Source organism: Falco peregrinus, chromosome 5 (genome assembly GCF_023634155.1).
Source record: "Falco peregrinus isolate bFalPer1 chromosome 5, bFalPer1.pri, whole genome shotgun sequence".
Taxonomy (NCBI): domain Eukaryota; kingdom Metazoa; phylum Chordata; class Aves; order Falconiformes; family Falconidae; genus Falco; species Falco peregrinus.
In genome coordinates this window covers 38,359,909-38,380,468 of record NC_073725.1, presented here as the reverse complement: position 1 = coordinate 38,380,468, position 20,560 = coordinate 38,359,909, and the positions used below count along the sequence as shown (strand labels likewise).

The window sequence follows — 20,560 nt, the reverse complement described above, 5'->3', positions numbered from 1 at the left end:
GCCCGGGCCGCCTCCCTCGTGCGCACGTGGTGGGAGGGGAAGGTCTGATTCAGCTGGCAGCAGGTCCCCGCTGTCCCGGCCGTCACCGGGGCGCGGCTGAGCCCGAGCGCCGGGGCCGCCCCCCGCCCCGCCGCCGTCGGGGGGGGCCTCTGCCGGGGCCAGGCGGGCAGCGCCGCCGGGGCCGGCTCGGCGTCGGGCTGCGCCGCCCACGGCGCAGGGGCTTCCGTCGGGGGGCTACGGGGAGCTGGCCGGGGTCCACGGCTGCGGCGTCCCCGTCCGTGTGCCCCTCTCCCCGCTCCCCTCACATTACGGGATGATGCTCAAAGAGCATTTCCCGTTAATCACGGCGAAATCCGGGACGGGTCACTTCGCGAAAGTCATCTCCCCCCTCGCCCTGGCTCCCGCGGCGGCCGCGCTCGGAGGCTGCGGGCAGGAGGCGGCAGGACGGGCGAAATCAAACGGGGGGGCCTCCGGCGGGGCCTCGTCCAGCCGGGACAAGCACCAGCCGCTTAGCGAGCACCGCTAGAGATAACACCAATAAACCCGCGTTACTGGTTTAATCCCGTTGCGTGTAACGCCGATGAACTTGAGAAATCGGAGGCACCGTCAGTGGGCTTGGACTCCCGGGAAACCTGAGAGGCTGGATGGAGGAAACCTCTGGCTAGTTCAAAGAAAACTGGATCTGAGGAAATACTATGACTTGGTTTATTCTGTAGATTTTAACCCCACCAGGCAATCTGGTGGGATCTGGGGGTGAGCACAAACAGCATACTTTCCCCCTCTAATCTGTTAGCGGCATCACATTAATTAGTGTTTACTCCAGGTTTAATACAGTAAAAGAGATGAGTGGCTGCAAGTTAGGTGTGCTCTCTATAGATAACAGTAAACTAATCTGATCTCCTATTGTTCTCCTCCACTCCCTTTACGGTGACGGCGTTGGGTCCCAGTCCTTCAGGCAGGTGCTGCATCAATGGGATTGTGATACAGGGCCCTGGAAATCCGTGGCCTGCAGGAAAGAAGCCACAGTCCGTACGGGCTGTAAGGAGCAGGAACTTCATAGCACCCTTATTATTTCAGGAACTGACTTTCTTTCTATGGCTTCTCTGCTTTTTCTTATACGGTGGCTGACTACAGCCTAGTTTTCTGACATAGTTTTATATTTCATAAAGGCAAGAAAGAAGAGCACATTTAATCTGTACCCCACCTACGTAGCTTCTGAAACGATACGAAGGGAACTCTCTCCCTCCTTTTTCAGCACTTTCCCTTTTTTCAGAATCTCCAGTTGCCAAAGGTTAAGTGGGTGCTTTGGTGATAAAAAAGTAAACCCTGGTAGGGTTTGAGGTGTCACCATGGGGCACATCTGCCATGTTTTAGAATCTTATAGCTACAGCTGCCAGTAGTCCTCATTTTTAGAGGGTTTGTCAGGCCTACTAAGCCCAGTAACTATAGTAAAGCTTATGTCTCCCCAGTAGGAAAGAACAAACAAACAAACCAACATACATTTTCTGTTTCCAGAAAAAATCAAAAGGCCATCTTTCTAATATTAAGAAACTCTCAAGTGATTTTTAAATTAATAATATCCTTTAGTTTTCATTGGATTTTGTTGGAATTGCAAATAAAGTCATTGAAATACCTCTTTAAACAATAGTACCAAAATGAATACTGTCATGCAAATAGCATTTTCCATATTATCCATTTTTCTGTGCACAGACACATACAAATCAAAGTTTGAGCTAAACCCACCTACACATCAGTGTTGCAGTGCATTGCAGTGTTTATTCAGCTGCTCCTCTGCTATAACAGCAAAGCTCACTTAGATAGGTAAGTATCTGTAAAAATATATGAAGTAGAGTAAAAGTTAAACACAGCCAGTGGTAGAAAGTCCTTTATTAACTACCATTAGCAGAGCTAGTCATGTCAGATGACAGCTGACTATAGGCTTTCCATTACAGGGTTATTGGTACCAAGCTGTGACTGTCCTTCCCACCCTAACCATGTTCACAATGTGCCAGAGCCCACCCTCAGCTCGCTCCCACACCCCACACCTGCCACCACCACACCACATGCTCTCTGTCTCTCGGCACCACAATGTTTCTGCTCCCGCCAGCAGCCCTGGCTCCCTTGGCTCCTTCCACCTGTTTTGGCTGGCCCGCAACCAGCAGCTGGTGGGGTTTGGAGATGCAGCTGCCAGTGTAGATTAAGGGAGTGTAGAAATTGCATATCAACAGCTGGGAGTGAGGAGATAATAGCCAGAGGGAGGGGAGGAGGAACTGATTTTAGTGAACTGGCTAAAATAAAACGAATACAAACCCCAAGAGCACTACAAGAATAGCACTGGAGAAGGGAGAAGAAGGATGTACATCTTACACAGTGCCGACAGCTGCTTACATCTGGTCAGTGGGGAGAGGAGAGAGGAGTGTCTTTAAGGGGAAGAGCCAGAGATGGGAAGAGGGAGGGATGACCACCTATGGGGACCTTTGAAGAGCCAGATAACAGAAAGACTTGTGCAGGACCATTTTAATGGCCTGCAGCTTTGTTCAGTGTGAAGTCGTGAATTCTGCCTCCACTGGTATTGAAGGAAAGCAGCTGCTGGGATCAGAGGTGCTAGGTGTTACACAAACACACATGGAGGGACTGCCCTGTTCTGAGAAGTGTATCACCCTATTGAGATCTAGACCTCGAAAGTATATGCAACCACAGGAGAAGAATTTCCTAGCTCCTTCTTGTGTCTTCTGAAGCCATCACTTCTCTTACAAGGGGTGCTCCATCCTCAACACTCATCACTACTCCATGACTCCATTTGACTCTAGACTAAGTCCAGAGACACTTAGTGCAGGCTGGGCAGAACAGCAGAGCTGCAATTCTGCTTTGCCCCCATACCTACCGACAAAAGTTGCTATGTCTGCCAGTGATGGGCTGGTCGCCCGCCTGGACGCTTGGCCTGAGAGGGGCGGTTCCTTCCCCTCTCTACCTTTTAGTCCACTTCATTCATAGTTGCAATGGACAAACCACCTGCTGCTGCCTTAGCTGGTGGGCAGTGGAGCACAGAGCCCAGGGATTCCGGTGGCACAGGCAGACAAGAACCATCGTGGGGGCCAGGAGGAGCAGGAGAGCTGGCAGAGGAGAAAGACCTTACGGCCGGGCCGAAACACCGGGCCGCCGCTGCTGCGCTCGCCCCTCTGCAGTGGTGAAGAGGGAGAGGGCGGCCCGGGAGGGTCGCTGCAGTCCCCCCTCCTGCCGCCGGCTGCCCCGCGGGGTGCCGGGGCGATGCCGCTGCCCGGGGCCGGTCCCTCCCTGCGCAGTCCGGGCGAGGGTCGGGGGCTCTAATCCGGCTCGGGGGGATTAGCGCGGCGGTTTAAAGGCCGGGACGGCGCGGGGACGGGGTGCCCGGAGCGCCGGGGAGGAAGCGGCCGCTGCTGCCGCCGCCGAAGGACAGCCCGGACGGCACCGTGTGAGTGAGGCCGGGGGCGGGCCGGGGGCGGCCGTCCTACCGCGCCCTCCCGGGGGCTCCGGCCCTGGCGCCCTCGCTGCCCAGAGGTAACCTCTTGTCCTTACTCCCTCTCTTCCTCCCCCCGCGCGTTGGCAGTGCAGACGATGCCAGCCATCAACATCGAGGACCTGAGCGAGAAGGACAAACTGAAAATGGAAGTGGAGCAGCTCCGGAAAGAAGTGAAGCTGGAGAGGCAGCCGGTGAGTGGCCGCGGAGAAGGGGCCCGAGGCTGCCCGGCGGCCGGCGAGGCCGGGGCCGCAGCGGGGAGAAGCCCGTTACTCGCCGGGCGGGGGTGAGGGGCTCGGGCGGCTCCCGGGGGCACGTCGGGGGGGCGGGCGGCGGGGCTGGGCGCGGCAGCGCAGCGTGGAACGGGAGCGCCCCGTCCCGCCGTAGGCAGGGGCAGCGGGGCTTCGGCAGCAGCTCTGCGGGAGACCCCCGGCTGTTCCGGGACGGCCGCAGTTTGCACCGACGGGTCCTGTCACCCCCAGCGGGGCAGGGACCGGGGACAGCGCTGGCGACATTCCACCGGTAGCCCCGCGTAGGAGCGCCGGCCCTTCACGGGGGTGACTGCAGAGCAAGGGGAAGGGGCGCACCGCCGCCGGGGTAAGGCGCCCCGAAGGGCTGGCACGGGCCCGCCGGCTGCGGCCGTTCCCGTTACATTTGGCACCCCATGGCTTCCCGGGCCTCGCGCGTCCCTGGAGCCCGCCGCCGGCACAGGGCAGCCTTTGCCTGGCGAGGGAGGAGCGCGCCGAGCTCAGTTCCCCCCTCTGGAGATCGCGCTGGGACCTGCCCGTGCCAGGTGAGGGGCGGTGTGCCTGCGGGGGCCTCGCCGCGGCACCGCTCCCGTCCCCGCCCGGCCGGGACCGCCGGCAGCCGGCGGGGTGCGGGGGACGCTGCCCTCGGTCCCGCACGGCTCCCGCCCCTCGCCGCTGCGCAGCGCCCGGGCCAAGGGGCCGCCGGTGCAGGGCCGTGACCCGCCCGGCCTGAGCCGGCAGAAACACCATTTACAGCGATTGTTTCTTTCCACAGATGAAGCAGTTTCTTTCCAGTTAAGTTTTTGTAATCTTGCACATTTTCTGTGGATAAATGACATGCGGAGCTGACCTTGCTCCATGATAAAACTAGTATTTTTTTATTTTCTTTTTTATTCTGCACGCCAGCAGAAGCAAACTGCATCTAAATAAACGCTTCTAGTTAGGACTAGAAATGCGTTTACGTGTGGGAACCGGTGCCATTAGCGGCTAATCACATTGCAGGTCTAGGTGTTTAACCCAGCTGCAGTTACATTGCAGCTGTCAGTAAGGTACCAGTGACTGTAGAAGTTACGGTATAGTCTAAAGCTCCAGCAGTACTGAAGGCTCCACATCCAAGAACTATAGATATCTATATAATTCCTCAGAGTTCCCAAGCAACTGAAATATACTCAGTAGGATGTACAGATTTTTATTTTAATACTACTAATAATTATTCTTATTACAACTATTATTACTATTTAAAATTCTTTTTTAAATTTTTAGGATAAACCAAAAGCCTGATCACTTTAGGGAAATAGGTGTTTTCAAACCACCTGTAGTAAAGTACAGACAACATCCTCAATTTTAGCAGTGTATTATAACAGAGGTTTCACTGTGAGAATGAAATCTGTGTTGTAATTGTCACGGTCCCCTGGTACCTGTATGAGTGTTACAGGGACAAGGAAATGCAGAAGCCACACTTCTGTTATCACCTAAAGTGAAAATGTTTTGCCAAAGTTTTCCTGACCCTTTCCTATACCTTTACAGCACAAAGAGGAAATATCCTTTAGAATATTTTTTTTTTACATACATAAAAATGCCTGAATGTATCTTTAAGCAGACAATTTTTTTTTTCTTTATGTGTGAAAAAGATCTTGTAAGTGTTGACTGAAGTACACCAAGTCCTGGTCTTGCACATACTTTGGAGCACAGCTCTACTATGGCATAAGGTGCCTGAATTTGAATGAACAGGGTTTGTGAGGCACAGAAGAGGAAGGTACAAATAATGGGATTTGTAGGCCCAAATTCTTTGCTGTAAGGCAGCTAGAGGTAGTTAGATCTTATTTTATGCACTGTTTAGTGGAAATTAACTCTGAGTTCTTTCTAATGGCTTAAAGTTGAATTTTGCGCAGGCTGTGCTCTGTTGGTATGTGATACAGCAGGTAAACTCATTAGTTCTTTTGTCATAATTTTACCTATGGAGTGAAAAATAATTAATAAAGAAGGGGCCTTGAATTAGAAATACTAGTCATGTAGTGGCCTGGCCAAGAGAACAGCTGGTTCCTGCTGCTGGCTGCACTGCTATGCCTCTGCTAGGAGCGAGGGTAGGAAGGGAGGTGGTGGGGACGGAGCTGGGAGCCTGTCCTCACACACCAAGGACATTTTCTGCTGACACAGGGAAGGGAAACGAGATATGGTGGACAAAGATCTTTGGAGCTGGTGGGATTTGCTTGTGCACTCAGGTTCTGCAGATGCTGTTACTACATGTGCTGCACTTGCTCCATCTCAGTGAACAAAACCAACCCATTTCTTCGGTACAAGCGGGTTCTGTGCAGGCTTACTTACTGTGCACACTTACAGTGCTATTTTGTTATTAATGTCATGCAGAGTCTCATGCATATTACGTTCTCTCATAACACAATAGGCTGTTTTATTAACCGTTGCTTGAAACAACCCCAGGTAACCTGTAAGTAAATTGTCTTTCCTAGTCGGGTCTTCACTCCCATTCAAGGCGCATAGTTGCTTTTATAGGAGGTGGGAATTTGTATTACTACTGAAAATCATTACTGTATGTTTTGTTTGGGAAAAACATGTAAAGCCATAAATATTTTGACATGGAAAGTTCCTGATCCTGAACCCATTGACCATAAGTCATGCTGATGCCGAGGAATGTGAGCCACAGCTTAAAAAACTATATTGGCTAATAATAATAAAAAAGCAAGTTTAACTATGCAGCAGCTGCTGTTCCGAGCGGCATATACCTTCCCAGCGATACTCACATGCTCTGTGAATATCGGGCTGTGAAAAAGTGGAAGGAAGCAGAGTCGGCACATGGTTGGTGCTGGCTCTGCGGTCAGCTCTGTTCTGTTCGGTGGGAAGGTAAGCGAGAGATGGAGGGGTGCGAATTCCCTGGGGTGCTGGCTGACGTGCGGGGTGAGCTGCTGCCCTAACACAGGTCCTTCTCTGTTCTTTCACCCGAGGTGTCCAAGTGCTCCGAAGAGATCAAGAACTACATCGAGGAGCGATCGGGCGAAGACCCGCTGGTGCAGGGGGTTCCCGAGGACAAGAACCCCTTCAAGGAGAAGGGAGGCTGTGTCATCGCTTAGGAAGAGGAACCCAGCGCCTGCCACCGGAGCAGGCACTCTTGTACCCGTAGGGAGTCACTAGCGTGTCCCCACCGCCGCCGGTCCTTATGGGAAGAGCACAGGATCAGATTTTTTTTTTTTCTTTTTCTTACAAAAATAAAGAAACCAACCCGAAAGCAGCCGAGCCCCGCGTCGGTGGCTCGGCAGGGACGGCTGTGCCCCGCTCCCCGGCGCGGCCGTCCCTCCTCCGCCGGCGGGGACGGCTCCTTTCGCTTCGCGGCGCCCGCTTTCGCCACCGGTTTACCGGTTGCTTCACGGCTGTTCGTTGGCATTAAAGCAAACCTGCCTGTAACGCGAGAGCCTGCCGTGGCTTGCTGCGGGGGAGAGGAGCTGGAGGAGGGACGGGCGGGGCGGTGCAGGGGCCGCCGGGGCGACCCGCACCAGCCGTTAAAGCTCGCCGGGGCAGGCAGGCCGCGGCCCCGGCCGGAGCGGGGCGGGCGGCGATGGCGCTGCGCGGCGGCGGGCGCTGGGCGCGCTTGGCCCCGGCGCTGCGCGGCGGCTCGGCCCCGGGGCGCGGCGGCAGCTCCGGGCGGCGGGACGGCGGGGCGGTCGGTGACACGCCGGGGTACCGCGACTTGCGGGCGGCCCTCAGGAAGGTACCAGGGGGTGGGGGTGGCGGCGGCGCTTCCCCGCGGCGGGCCCGGGAGCCAGGCCGCCCGAGGCGGAGCGAGCAGCCAGGGCAAGGCCAGCTTGACGCCCGAACGGCCCGGGATGTGTTTAAATACGTAAAGTTCCCCCTGCCGGTGTCAGAAACGAAATCGTGTGTCCCCTGCGTGCGACACAGCGGAGCAGAAAACCCCGTCCGTGGCGGGGGCTGCGGCGGGCCCGGCCCCGCGGGGGCCGTGCGGGATGTGCCCGGGGCTGCCCAACCGGCTGCTCCTGCCCCCGCCTCCCGCCCGCGGCCGCCGCACGGAGGACGGGGGGGTCGGCCCGGGGGCGCAGAGCGCAAGAAAAGGCCCCTTTGTCACTGCGCTCCTTCTAGGCGGGGGGTAACGGGAGGTTCCTATAAAACCGAATCGTAAACCCGGAGGAAAGGAGGCGCTTCTGCCAAGGTGGCGTGTAAACGGAAGGCCGGTGACAGTCCGCATGTCGCGATGTGGGCGAACCCTCGGGACCGCCGGCAGTGAGGGCAGCGCGGCTGTCCGGGGCCGGGAAGCGGGTGTCCGGGCGGGGGGAGCCCGGTGCGGCGCTCCGCCGGGGGGGGGGGGGGGGCAGGGCCGGCCACCTTTCAGCTCTGAACCCGTGAGAGAAGTGCTGAGGCTCAGTGCCTATTAAAGGGGTACGCAGCGTTACGGGGCAGCCCCAGGGGAGATCAGAGGGACGTTACGGGGTGGGAAGGACCCGTCCCGGGTTTACCTGGGGGTTTACAAGTCTGAGCTGGCGGTGCGGTGCTCTGCTGTTGCTTTTTAAAAACAGTATGCACTGGATTAGCAGGTGTTAACTCCTTTATGTGAATTTGGAGCTGTATCTTTGACAGATGCTTTTTAAAATTACTTAAATAACGTTTATTTCCATGGATAAATGTAAGTCTTTCCAAATTTCACCTCTTTCCCAGTGCACTGTGGGCAAAAGATAGTGGAGCTACTTCTGGGTCATGTGATCTTCACTTTTTTTTTTTTAGGAATCAACTTTCACACTTCCAGTGTTAAAACAAGATATCCCAAAGGCCATTCAGTTAATCAATTATCACTAAGATGAGGCTTGTTACTATTGAGCTTTAGTAGCTGTGGGTTCATCTTCCATGTTATAAGAAAAGAAGATTGAGGAATAAAAAAAGAGATGCATGACCAGTCTGTTTCCTAAGAAATTGGTTTCATTAGTCTAAATTCCTGGACCTTCTGCAAAGCAGAAATAAGCAGCCAAAGAATCAGTAGAAGAAGTTGGAAATGAATCCTCCCCTCTCACCTGGATTAATAGTGCAGGATTTTGTAGCTACTACCACAGTGTCACATTTGTGCTGATCTCATCTCATCTGCAGTGAGCCTTTGCTCTGTATGTCTGCAGAGTCATCTGCCTGGCAAACATGTTTCCTGGCATGCTGCGCCCTGTTGCCTATTCGGGCACTACAGCTGCATTAGTGAGAAATCAATGTCCTACTGAAATACAGAGGTCAAGGCCAGTCCTTGTGAAGGCATTAATTCAGATCTGCAAGATTTTAAAGTCCTGCTTTGTCGTGGATAGGCTAAGGCACGTGTTGGATTGTATCTCAGGTGTTTGCAGCTGTGTATTAAGGATGGAATGAAAAGGGAGGCGAGAGAAAGTGGCTGCGTTAGTGCCTGCTGGTGCAGCATTTGCTGCTCTGCTGGGTGATACAGTGCAGTTTTTTACAAATACAAATACTCCCCCTCAGCCTTGTTTTTATATCCCCCAACACCTGTTACAGTGCAGCTAACAGTATGCCAGGCCTTGCTGGGTTTAGTGCAGATAATTGCATCATGGGTTAAGAGGGAATGTGGTGCTACGTCTACCACATAAATCTTTCTGATGAATACATTGTAGAAGAAATTACAGTAAGCAACATAAACTCAATTTTATCATTGTCCCATATTTTACAAAATAATTCTATAACATTTATTTTAGATTTTATCTGATCATATATAGAGAAAAAAATAATCACCAGTTTATGTCAAATCCAGTCTGTGGTTCTCCTCGCTCCCCCCAAGCTTCTAGCAATCAATGTTTATTTTGGCTTAAGTTAAGCCTGTCCCCAAAGACTTTAGGATAAACTGAAAAGTGAAGTCTTTGGGAGAGAATGACCACTCAGGATCTGTAACACATTTTAGGTGTACCTGTTATGAAATTTGGGACATGCTTTCACTGGCTAAACCCAGATGTAATGACGAGAGAAATCAGAGAAATGAGCAGTGCAATTCCATGAGTGAGAACTGTTAATTTTTTGTTTTCATTAATTTTATTTTTTAATCTATTAAATTAACATATTTTAAATGATCTGCAATTTTCCAATTGTTCTGAGCAGGATGAGGAAGAGACTCTTATAATTCCAGGGGGCTGTTTTTAGCAAGGTTATTGAAATAACCCTGTGAGTGGTTTCCTTTACAACTTTATAGGTCACCACCCTTCCTCTTGGAAATCGAAAACGTAACTTTTCCTTAACTTGTTGAACAATGCTTGCAGTGCACTAGTATCATACAGCTTGCTGTGTAATTAAATTATAATATAACTGGCTTGAAGGAAAAGATTTAACCTACTCTGTGTATGTGTGCATAATAGTATGAGCATATATATATATATATACGATATATACATGCTGTCCATTTTTCCTTTCCTCTGGCATTAGTAGTAAGAAGCTTTAGGAAACAAGTTCAAAAAGGATTGGCATGTATTTTGCTGAAGTTGCATGTAATATAAATGAGATTTCATTTTATAACCAGTGGTGACTTGGTCTGGTTACACAGTGTTCCACTTCTGTGGGATAAGCGGGATTTCCCCTGTGAGACTCTCCCAAAGGACACTGCTACTTTATTTGCCAGTCTTGGCTTGTATGTCATGAGTTTCTGTTTATTAATATGTATTTTTTTACAGTAATTAAAGCCCCTTCATGTTAGAGAATGCAGGATCTGAATTAAATGCTGACATTCACTTTAACTTTCAGGTAAAATTACTGTATATTCTCTGTCAAAAGAATGTGGCTCTTTTTGGCCTTCTGCAAAATACTGAAGAGTGACCACTATTGCCACTGGAGCACCTTGGATGCAATTGATTTATATATCTTTGTAATAAATCATAAAACCCAGTAACAGAACAGCAAAGTAGTAGGTCGCAGTTGTTACAAATAAATCACTTAAAAGATAGTTTCTCACTAAACTGGGAGGGAGAAAAGACGCAGCTGAATCTGCAAAATACATGACTTGCATCTGTAAGTTAAAAACCTTATTCATCCTGCACCTAAGAAAGAAGTTTCAGAAAGGAGACAGGTAAAAATTGTGACCCTAGTAAGGCTTACAGATTTTGCACTGAGTGCCCTTTTAAAGGAAGCAAAATGTATTCCCAGATTCTGGGGTATTGGCAATAGCCTTTGTCATCTTGTGCCTGACAGAAACACCGTATAAACATTTAGGGGCTAGTTCTCTTGCTGGTATAGATAAACACAGCAGTATCCTTTACCACTGCCAGGAATTTTTGGTGGTAAATTACCAGAGAGGAAATTGTCATAATTGGTTGCTGTTGTTATTGGAAGGAGCAGGTGGGATATACCACTGTAATAAGAGGGGCCACCCAATACATTCACTACTGCCCTACTAAGAGTTGCTTTTCAATCAATTTAGAGGAATAAGAGAGAAAAACATGAGCTTTAGCACAGTCAAGGAAGCTCTGTAAAAAGCTTTTTCTCATAATGAGAAAAAAGGTCACTTAATGTACAAATGCTTCATTGTCTAGCAAAAAATGCAGTAAAGGCAATTTTTTAAGCGGTGCTCTTACTTGTTGTCAGAGTAGTGTGTACATCTGAGATTGCATTTACAGGGTCCAAACACTGGATTTTTTTCCTATCCCATATTCATGTTAGAACAAATTTCCAGTACATCTAGTTAGACTTGTCTATGCGCATCTTTTAGTAGAACTGGGCCTAAGGGATATTTCTGTGGCTTGGATCGGGCTATTATATTGCTTTATCATTGTCATACCTGATAGGATTAGGCAATACAGTTAAGCACTTCTGACAACTAAAATTGTGTCTTAATAAGCAGTTCATGAGTAAGCAAATGTCCAGGGTTTATATATGTTTTGCCATGACTGCTCAGAAAATGTAACTTTGCTTAAAACTTTTTAGGTCAAGTTTGATGTGCAGTTAGATCTCCCCACGCTGCCCCAGCCAGGCATCGAGGTGCTCTGAAAGCTTGCCTGTATTTCGTTGAGTCTTGCTCTGGACTTTGAGATTCAGGGAGATTTTTTCTGCCTCTTTGGGCTCAGAAGGAGAGTGAAAGCTTACATCCAGGTGCAGTCTTTGAAGATGAAATTTGGCAGATGAATGCTGATACATTACATGAGGAGACTTCCAGGATACTTGGTGTGCTTCCTAAAATTATTTGCTGTTATGCATCCAGGTTTGTGTATCTACACAGGAATTATTTTATTTTAAACATCTTTTAAGAGCCAATGTTCCCTGGTGATTAGCCCTGGCAGCAGCACCTGAGCTGTGTGTTCCCTCAGATAGGTTTCAATGCCTAGTTTTTAACTTCTCATTAAAAAACTGGAGCATTAGTTTCTCTGTAGGAGTAAGTCAGGATGAGCTTAATAATTTGAACTATTTCTAGAAATTCCATTATATCTGCAATCTGCCATTTTATACATGGCAGCCTTCAAAACATGCCGTGTAAACCTGAGATTGGGCAAACTGGTACAGGCAGTGTATGGCGTTCCTGAAAGTCCAACAAGTGTCTGAAATGGTGAGGTGCAGAGATCCTAAGGAGAAGGGAGTAGTGGGGAAGCCAAATTGTTGCACCTCAGACTGCTCTTTCGTGGTGGATGTTCTGCTCCCTGCCCGTGCCGCATGCCAGGCCGCTGGAGGAGAAGGTGCTCCGTGAAAGCTAAAGGACAGGAAGGCTGGAGTATGGAGAATGCTCTGATGCACTCTTGACCATGCCAGCCGATGTCTGGTCTCTGGCACTGCTGCACAACCAGCAGGGTTTTGTCTGTCATCGGGAGCCGCCTTTCCCTGTCAGCATCACCCACACCTGCTGTGGGCAGGAGGCTGGGCTGGAGGAAGCACTGCAGTGTTTGAGAGCGGAGATGCTCCTCAGGCAGGTTTGGGAGGATTTCTCGAGAGCAGGTGCTTTCAGATCTGTTGTCACAAGTATTGCTGTTAGAAGAATGCAGTGGGATAAGCACGATGGTGTGTGTCGTGATTGCATTTTCAGAGGCAGAGAAGGAAATTACAAGCTCCTCTCTTATTCTTGAGAAAAAACCAAACTTTCCTGGGGAAGCAGATAAAATCCTAGAGAGAAATCACCTTGTTTAGAGAGAAATGCGGAACATTTTATTTCAGCTTAGCTTTCTCCCAGCCACAAAAAAACCCAAACAAACAAAAGAAAGCACCAAAAAAAACCCCCACCCCCCCAAAAAAAGGAAAGTAGAAGGAACTAGAGCATGCTGAAGCAGTGCATTAAGTAGATACTGTGTAAGCTTCTTGTGGTTCAGATGACCCTACAAATTTTTGGCTGATGATTCAGTATTATGAATTAGCAGACCTTCAATGGGGTCAGCTTTTTTAATCAGTGAGGATACCCCAAACTTATTAGGTACTTGGCTGATATGATGATGAGCATAGGTTAAGTGCCAGAATATATATAAACAGGCATAAGTTGCCGGTCTGTGGTGGGTCTTCGTCTACGGTTTGGCATGTGTAGACGTGTTCTTTGAATAACTCTAAATAATGTTTTTTCCTCTTTTGGTGACATGAGATGAAGAAAAGGTGAGGGCAGCAATAAAGTTAGGATCAGTTTCTAGGACTGAGTATTTTTCTTTTTAGCTAATGGATTCAGTCATGGTGCGGGTTTCTTGGATGTGGTCAGTAAACCATGTCTTATGTCCAGGACTACTCTTCTGGGTACAGGTGTGACAGCACAGATACGCCTATCTGAATATGGCCTACTGATGGACTTGGAAGCCCTAGGTGTATGACAGGAGATCCTGGTTGCCACTTCGGTCCTGGCTGGTGAAAAAGCATCAATGGACATTGGAAGCTCTGCTAATGGAGATAGACATCTTGGGAAAGGAAATCCATCTGTCCAGTTGAACAAACAGTATAGCCCAGCCAGCACTTGATACAACATTGCTTAAAGCAAATCTCTCCAGCTGTTGCCCAATTTTCAGGTTGCGTTTCTGCCTAGGTACTACATTAAGTCCTGAGCAATGTGATGGGGAACAGTGTGTGGGAGGCAAAGATGGATAAACTCCAGAGGCACATGCCTTTGAAGTTGGATCCCACTGTATAATTCCATCTCTAGCATCAGCAGAGAGGTGGCTGGGAATGGTGTGGGCCACATTGAGATAACTTGTTTTGCTCCTGCAGGGATGTAACCCAGAGTCAAAAGCAGGATCCAAACCTCAATATCCCAGCCTGTGGTGCGCATCACGCTATACCTCAGCTCAGCAGCTCTGTGCTGGAAAGTTCGAGTTGCAAGGGAAAAAGAAAATGCTTCGCTCGGTTCTGTGTTGCCTACAGAACTGGATACAAGTAGCCAGAGCTCCCAGACATCTTAAAGGCTTGTCTGAGATCAGCGTCTGGATTGACATAGTGTACATTTTTGCTCTTGTAGGACTACCCTCATTTGAATGTCCCCAGATCCTAGGAGCAGCCATACCCTCAGCGCTCACTTGTTCTCACTAATTTTGGGTTCCCTGTATGCCAGGCCAGAAAAAAAAAGAAAAAAAAAAAAAAAAAAAAAGTCTTTGCCTATTATATGGTGAAAGTGTGGGGTTTGTGCTCATTCTGGGGCCTTCTGGGGCAAGCCCTCCAGCTGAAAGTCAAGTTGATTGGGACAGTCCCATGTGGGAGTTTTTAGATATGTTGTGATTTGTGTGTGTGGGAAGATTAGTGATAAGATTAAAATTGTGAAATCGTATGTTCTGGGAGTTAGGACAGGGCACCTGGAGAGGTTGCTTTGTTAGCAAATGCAAAGAATCACTCTGGTTATGGACAGACTTTGTGGTTGCTGTGGATGAGTCTGAACCCAATCAACTGACGGCTGGTTGGAGGTAGAAAACGGGATTTATTTGACCTAATTTTTCCCCACAATGACACCATGTGCACATGGGGTTCTTGTCTAAGAAGAACACGGGGCCCCACATGGCTTAAAACCCATAGTGTTGAGTATCAAGTGGGAAATGCTCTTTCAGTGGCATATTGCTTTGCCCGTTGTGGTGTGGTTGAATGGAAGATGCAGTAGATACTACAGACAGAGAGACAGCTCAAGTAAAATACAATCTACATGTGCTCAAAGGAGAGACAGGGAGAAATTCCATGGAACTGAACACAGAATTGATTGCCTGATCTCAGGAGACTTTGAAAATATATTCCCATCCCTCTCCACTGGAGAACAGATTTCAGTATGGTACTTGCATTTCTTGGAGTCTGGAGTGGGAAGCAATTTTGGGATCCTCCCTTTTTTGCCATAATGTGTGATAGGGCAGTTGAAGGCGTTGTGGTTGGGAGTGTACAGGGACTGCCAAGACATTCAGGTCTGTACAGGAGGCATTTGCCTGTGCAGCTGTCCTGGGAAGAAGGAAATAGGGAGGGAGGAGGGGTTGGCTAGGGTCATGTAGGTCCCTCACCAGCTGGAGCTGGTCTTCCAGCATCTCATTCCTCAGGAAAAGGTTAAGCTAGGCTCAGCTCCCAGGTCCTGGACTGCACTTTTTATTTTCTTAGTATGGTGATGATGTGTGCCCTCTGCTCCAGCACTGGGGCTCCCAGATGTGCCAGCAGCTGCACAGGATGGAGGGGAAGTGCATGCTTCTGGACTTCCTGCTGGACTTGTAGGTTTTTCAGGTTTTGGTAAGTTTTGGCAAAAAAATTTTTGGTTGATTCATGGTTTGGGGTTCTTTTTGTCTCCTGAAGTAAAAATGGTAGCCAGATGTATGGGACCAAAAGATCTGCAGTATTGAAATTTCTGAACCGGTAATCAGCTTTGCTTATGTATTAGGTATGTTGCAAGGAACTGTGTTGCAGTGAAAGGGAAGAAACATGATGGTTGGAACAGAAACCTGTCTAGTTACTGCCAAATGAATAGAGCAGGCAGGCAAAGCTGCAGAGCAGTCATAAAGCACATGCTTTTTTTTTTTTTATAATTTTGTAAAAATAGATGGGGACAGGTGTATTTTATTATATAATGAGATGCTGCCAACTCTTCTGTTATTGGGTTTTTCACTCCAATGACTTTTTTTTCCCCTTTGAGAAAGGGAAAATTTCATTTAGTGACAGTTTGTTCCTGTATTTGCTGGTCACTGCAGTCTTTGGTACCTAGTGCTGCAGCAGATTGCATGATTCCTTTGTTGCCTGTGGCACAGCTTAATTGAAGGTACAAAAAAGGAATTGTGGTGCTCTAATTAACCAATTTTAAATACATGTCTTCCCATTTCAGCCATATACTTTCCAGCACTTGGGACATTTTTCTTTTTTTATCTTACATGAGCCTACTGAATAATGGTTTAAACCCACTGGAAGCTCAGCTCTAGCCACAGCTATGTGCAATGGCAGTGGAGAAACCCAGATGTGAGCCAGGCCTGTTCACCCTCACTTTGCAGCAATAAGTGGAAGTATAACAAAATACCCAGGGCGCTAACGATGACATGTTATCTACCCCTTTGAACTGGCTTTATAGTGCTAAGCTGGAATGACTTTTTTTCCTTAATTCTTAATGTCTCAAGCTTATGTATGACCAGCTGGGAAAGGGTAAAAGGGAAAGCTAAACGACCTGGATACTGTGTGTATTTACATCTAAATGCACACACATGCACAGAGTAGATTCAGGTGGGGTTATATGTAACATACCTGACATGGTTGATGTGTCTTTCTCTATTCTGTCAAGTGCTTAGTACATTTACAAGTAAAATCAAAGATCAGCAATGCTGTCCATGGAAAAAGAGGGTGGTGAGCATGCTCAGCCAGGTACTTCAGTGTGCTCCTAATCTTTTCTCTGTGTAATCCCACCAAAGTAAGGGGACTGGCAATGTGTTTAAATAGGGTAGGTGGGACTATTATTTTGTTTTTTAACTGCACTTAAATTGAACTTTTTCAGATCAACCCTGTATCATTGTGGAAAATGTTCTCTTGGCTTATTCCCGGCAACAGTCTGATGACAGCCCAGGATACAGAAGTTTCATGTCAGCATTAATGTCCAGTCTCAAATCCTGTACTCAAATAGGGCAAATTCTCCAGTGACAACTCGTGTAGATGGTCGTTTGCCCAGGTGTCGCATCATACATTGGCTGAGTAGTCAGGTGTGAATACAAAATAAAAGGCACAGATTGTATCCAAATGCCGAAACTTCTACCTTGTGGGTAAGAGGGAAGGACTTGCCTTCTTCATGCAGAGGGGAGAAGTGTTTTGGCAGCATCTAGGACATCTTCTACCCTGACAGGACCCCTTGCATAGCGGTGAGTCATATTTTTTACATAGATGTCCTAGGTGAGTCCTAACCAATAAAAGCATGTATGTTTTTGTAAGAGGAGGAGTGAGGGCTATCCCCCTTGCTTCAGTTAGTATTAAAAAAAAACCCCAAAACCAACTCAAAAAACTCCCTAGAGAATATCTCCACCTTCACCCTGTGGTGATGATGCATCCTGAAAGAGGAAGCGGCAGGCTGCAGCTTTGCTCCCTAGATGACTTCAGACCTCAGGCAAGCTGGTAATTTTGGATTTTGGTTGCCAGAAGAAAGCGCACTGAATAACTTTGTGCAAGCAGGCAAGGTTAGCACTGCAGGGAATGTTTTCTGCTGCTGTGTGGTGAAATCATCTTTGTGTGATGGGGTTATTTTTAACCATTGAGATCTTCTAAGTCACATATTGCCTTTGCTTCTGCACATGATGTCACTGGAGATGGAATGATTGCCTCTTCCCTTGGGGTAGTGCCCGCCACCACCAGGCCAGGTGATCTGGAAACTTGGGCAGCTCCTTGCTTCTGCCAGGGTCCCCTAGCATGTGTCATGGGAACTGGAAGCACAGGAGCAGCTACCATCCTGGTGACATTGTAAGGACCTCATGAGTGCAAGATGGACAACAGGACCCTGCTTTGCCCACCATATGCTGGTAGATGCTCTTATCAGTGAGGTGCCATGGCAGAAGCGTCAGTCTCTCCACAGCCTTTCTGGTAGGTAGCAGCTATGAGGAGTCGGCCTCCTTTTGTGCGTCTGGATTTGCCTCGGTTGTGTCCTGAATCCATTTCCACATCCCAGTCTCCTTCCCTGCATCCTTTCTCTACCTAGGAGAAAGTATTCCTGGGAAGAGTATTCCTGGGAAAGGATTGGCCACCAAACTTTGGTTAGGGCTTTGGAGGAGTTGTGAGGGAGTCAAGGAGAGCCATGGCCTCCAAGCCCAGGAGCAAGAAGAAACAGGGAATATAAGCTAGAAAACTCATTCTGGTGTGCTGGGGATGCGTGCCTCTGAGGAAATGGAGACCAATGTGTGGGGAATGAACAGCTGCTATTTGGATGTATAAGGCTCCCCTGAGGAACAGCTGAGAGGACCTGCACCAGCCGTGGTGAGGTGGCTAGCAAGGAGCTCACTGGTGGGATCCTTGTTGCCTTGCACCCCTTGGGGTGGGTTTTGGCAGCCAGGTTTGGTAGCACCCACGGGTGGCCCATGGGTCTGACCGCCTGTTGTGGTTTAACCCTGGCCAGCAACTAAGCCCCACAGAGCTGCTTACTCACTCCCCTCTGGTGGGATGGGGGAGAGAGTTGGAAGAGTAAAAGTGAGAAAACTTGTGGATTGAGATAGAGACAGTTTAATAAGTAAAGCAAAAGCTGCACAAGCAAAGCAAAGCAAGGAATTAATTCTCCACTTCCCGTGGGCAGGCAGGGGTTCAGCCATCCCCAGGAAAGCCGGGCTCCATCACGTGTAGTGGGGACCTGGGGAGACAGACACCACCACTCCGAACATCCCGCCCTTCCTTCTTCTTCCCCCAGCTTCACATGCCGAGCAGACGCCATACGGTATGGGATATCCCTTTGGTCAGCTGGGGTCACCTGTCCCGGCCGTGTCCCCTCCCAGCCCCTGTGCCCCCCCAGCCCACCCGCTGGTGGGGTGGGGTGAGGAGCAGAGAAGCCCCCGGCTCTGTGTGAGCGCTGCTCAGCAGGGACTGAAACATCCCTGAATTACCAACTCTGTTTCCAGCACAAATCCAAAACATGGCCCCATACAAGCCAATTCTGAGAAAAAGGGCTCTGTCCCAGCCAGAACCAGCACCCCACCTCAGCTCTGCCTCACATCTTGCTGAAGCGCTACCTTGTCCTCGGCACCAGCACCCCTACAGTGCCGGTTGTCTTGCAGTGCAGGCATTGCTGCTGGTGGTTGTGAATAAAGCTACAAGGAGAAATGTTTTGCGGACTGTTAATTATTTTGTTTAGTTGTTGCTGGTATCAAAGGCAAAGAGCTCTCTGGTGTGTTACCTCCTTCCTGTCAAGTTGGTGTTACGTTAATGTCTAGATATGACCACTGAAGAACTGTCATTAGTGGTTTGTTGCTTATTTGGTTTTTTTTGTTACATTAAATATCCCATTAATTATGTCATCTTTGCTTATTATATTAATAGTGCTAGGTTCAATTACTGTAACTTCATCTAAAGCACAAAAAATGCTCATCATAACATATGGTACAGTTACATGGTACCACTAAATCGATTTAATCTTATTAACACAATATACCTTTTTCTTAGACATCTTTTTTTTGCTTTTCTACTAAGTCTAATCTCATCTTAGGTATAACTCACAGGAGGCTTTAGTAAAAGTTTCTGTAATTTCTATAAGAATTCAGTTTATTGTTTTTTTTTCAAGATTTCTCATCTTGCTAATTGTGTGTTAAAATATACTGCCATTGTACAGTATTATAAGGGATCGATGTAACGGGTATTGTGTGTAGAAGTGGGCTGGCCTTCAATTTGCGATATGAATCACTTCATAGAAGGTAAACTTACTAGTGAATAATGGAAAAAAATCTTTAATTGCTCTAAGGTACATCTGTACACACTCTCAGTACCCAGAATACTTCAATCACAGTTTCTACTGTTGTAGAAATAATATATTTATTTTAGAATATAGTGATAATTAAATGGCAATTGCTAATGTTTCTGGGTAGGTGCTGGTACAATATCAGCAGAAAATGCTGAGCATCATGTGAAGGAAAATCCCTACATGTGCTTTTTTGTTTCTTTTCTCATTTACAGTGGAAAATAATCAGAATGTGCAACTGTCTGGCAATGTTTGGGGGAGAAATTTTCTTCACTCTGTTATAGAGAGAAATTAGAATAATCCATAACAAAAAAAAATATCTGAATTTCTGCCTCTGCCCCCTCCCCAACCCTGCCACTGCATGTCCCCATTGCTGGGCAGGAAGATACAGGTGTTGTTTTCACAAAAATTTGTCAAGACAGTTTTAAATGAAAACACTTTTATTTTTCTTACTGTCATTCAACACAAAGTGAATTTGTTGGCTTGGTCAATTTCCGGATGGGCAAATAGCCACTGTGTTTTTTGAAACAATTCACAGCCGCTATCAGCCCTGAAGCCATGTTTTCAGAAGCTTCCTGGAGAGCAGCCCGAGCTCTTGTTGGGATATGTGCTAAACCAAGGCTGCCTCCACAGCCAAGCCCTTTAGGTTTGCATCTTCATCGTTCAGATGAAGCAGCCTGAGAAAAACACTGATCCCATACATGAAACTTACTGTGCCCTCGCTGTCAGGAAAGTAAGAGTTTCTGTTGTGGTTTACTGGTGCTTTATCAGCAGGTGGGAAAGATATATGGCTCCTAAATCAACTTTGCATCCCAAATGCCATTGTGATTTGGCCAGCTAGATCAGGTGGAAAGATTTCCTTTGTGGCTGGGAATCTCTGTCAGATAACACCCGGAGCATGCAGTGTTAAAATATTTCTACTGAGGGGAGTTTTAGGTCTTGTTACAGTCAGTGTTCTAGTGATGCAAGTCCAAATGCTATCACCCATGATTTCCACATTTTCCATGATAA

The 20,560-nt window shown here is 48.2% G+C and overlaps 2 protein-coding genes across 3 annotated transcripts in view; both read left to right on the top strand.

Moving 5' to 3' along the window:
- The first annotated feature begins 3,296 nt into the window (after positions 1-3,296).
- Positions 3,297-7,161, top strand: LOC101921479 (guanine nucleotide-binding protein G(I)/G(S)/G(O) subunit gamma-11). 2 transcript variants are annotated; one of them, XM_027796917.2, is made up of 3 exons: positions 3,297-3,451; positions 3,592-3,690; positions 6,705-7,161. In XM_027796917.2, the coding sequence occupies exons 2-3, from the start codon at positions 3,595-3,597 to the stop codon at positions 6,828-6,830; spliced, it is 222 nt and encodes a 73-aa protein (XP_027652718.1). In that variant the 5' UTR covers positions 3,297-3,451; positions 3,592-3,594; the 3' UTR covers positions 6,831-7,161. The 2 variants fall into 2 exon arrangements, with proteins under 2 accessions (XP_027652718.1, XP_055659482.1); XM_055803507.1 differs by having other exon boundaries at positions 3,310-3,449; positions 3,587-3,690.
- Positions 7,162-7,267: 106 nt separating this feature from the next.
- The window catches only part of LOC101913232 (probable acyl-CoA dehydrogenase 6), a 90,665-nt gene continuing 77,372 nt past the window's right edge, over positions 7,268-20,560 (top strand). Inside the window, exon 1 of the mRNA XM_055803505.1 lies at positions 7,268-7,465. Coding sequence (XP_055659480.1) covers positions 7,313-7,465 — 153 coding nt within the window. The 5' untranslated portion in view covers positions 7,268-7,312. The remainder of the gene's footprint in view (positions 7,466-20,560) is intronic.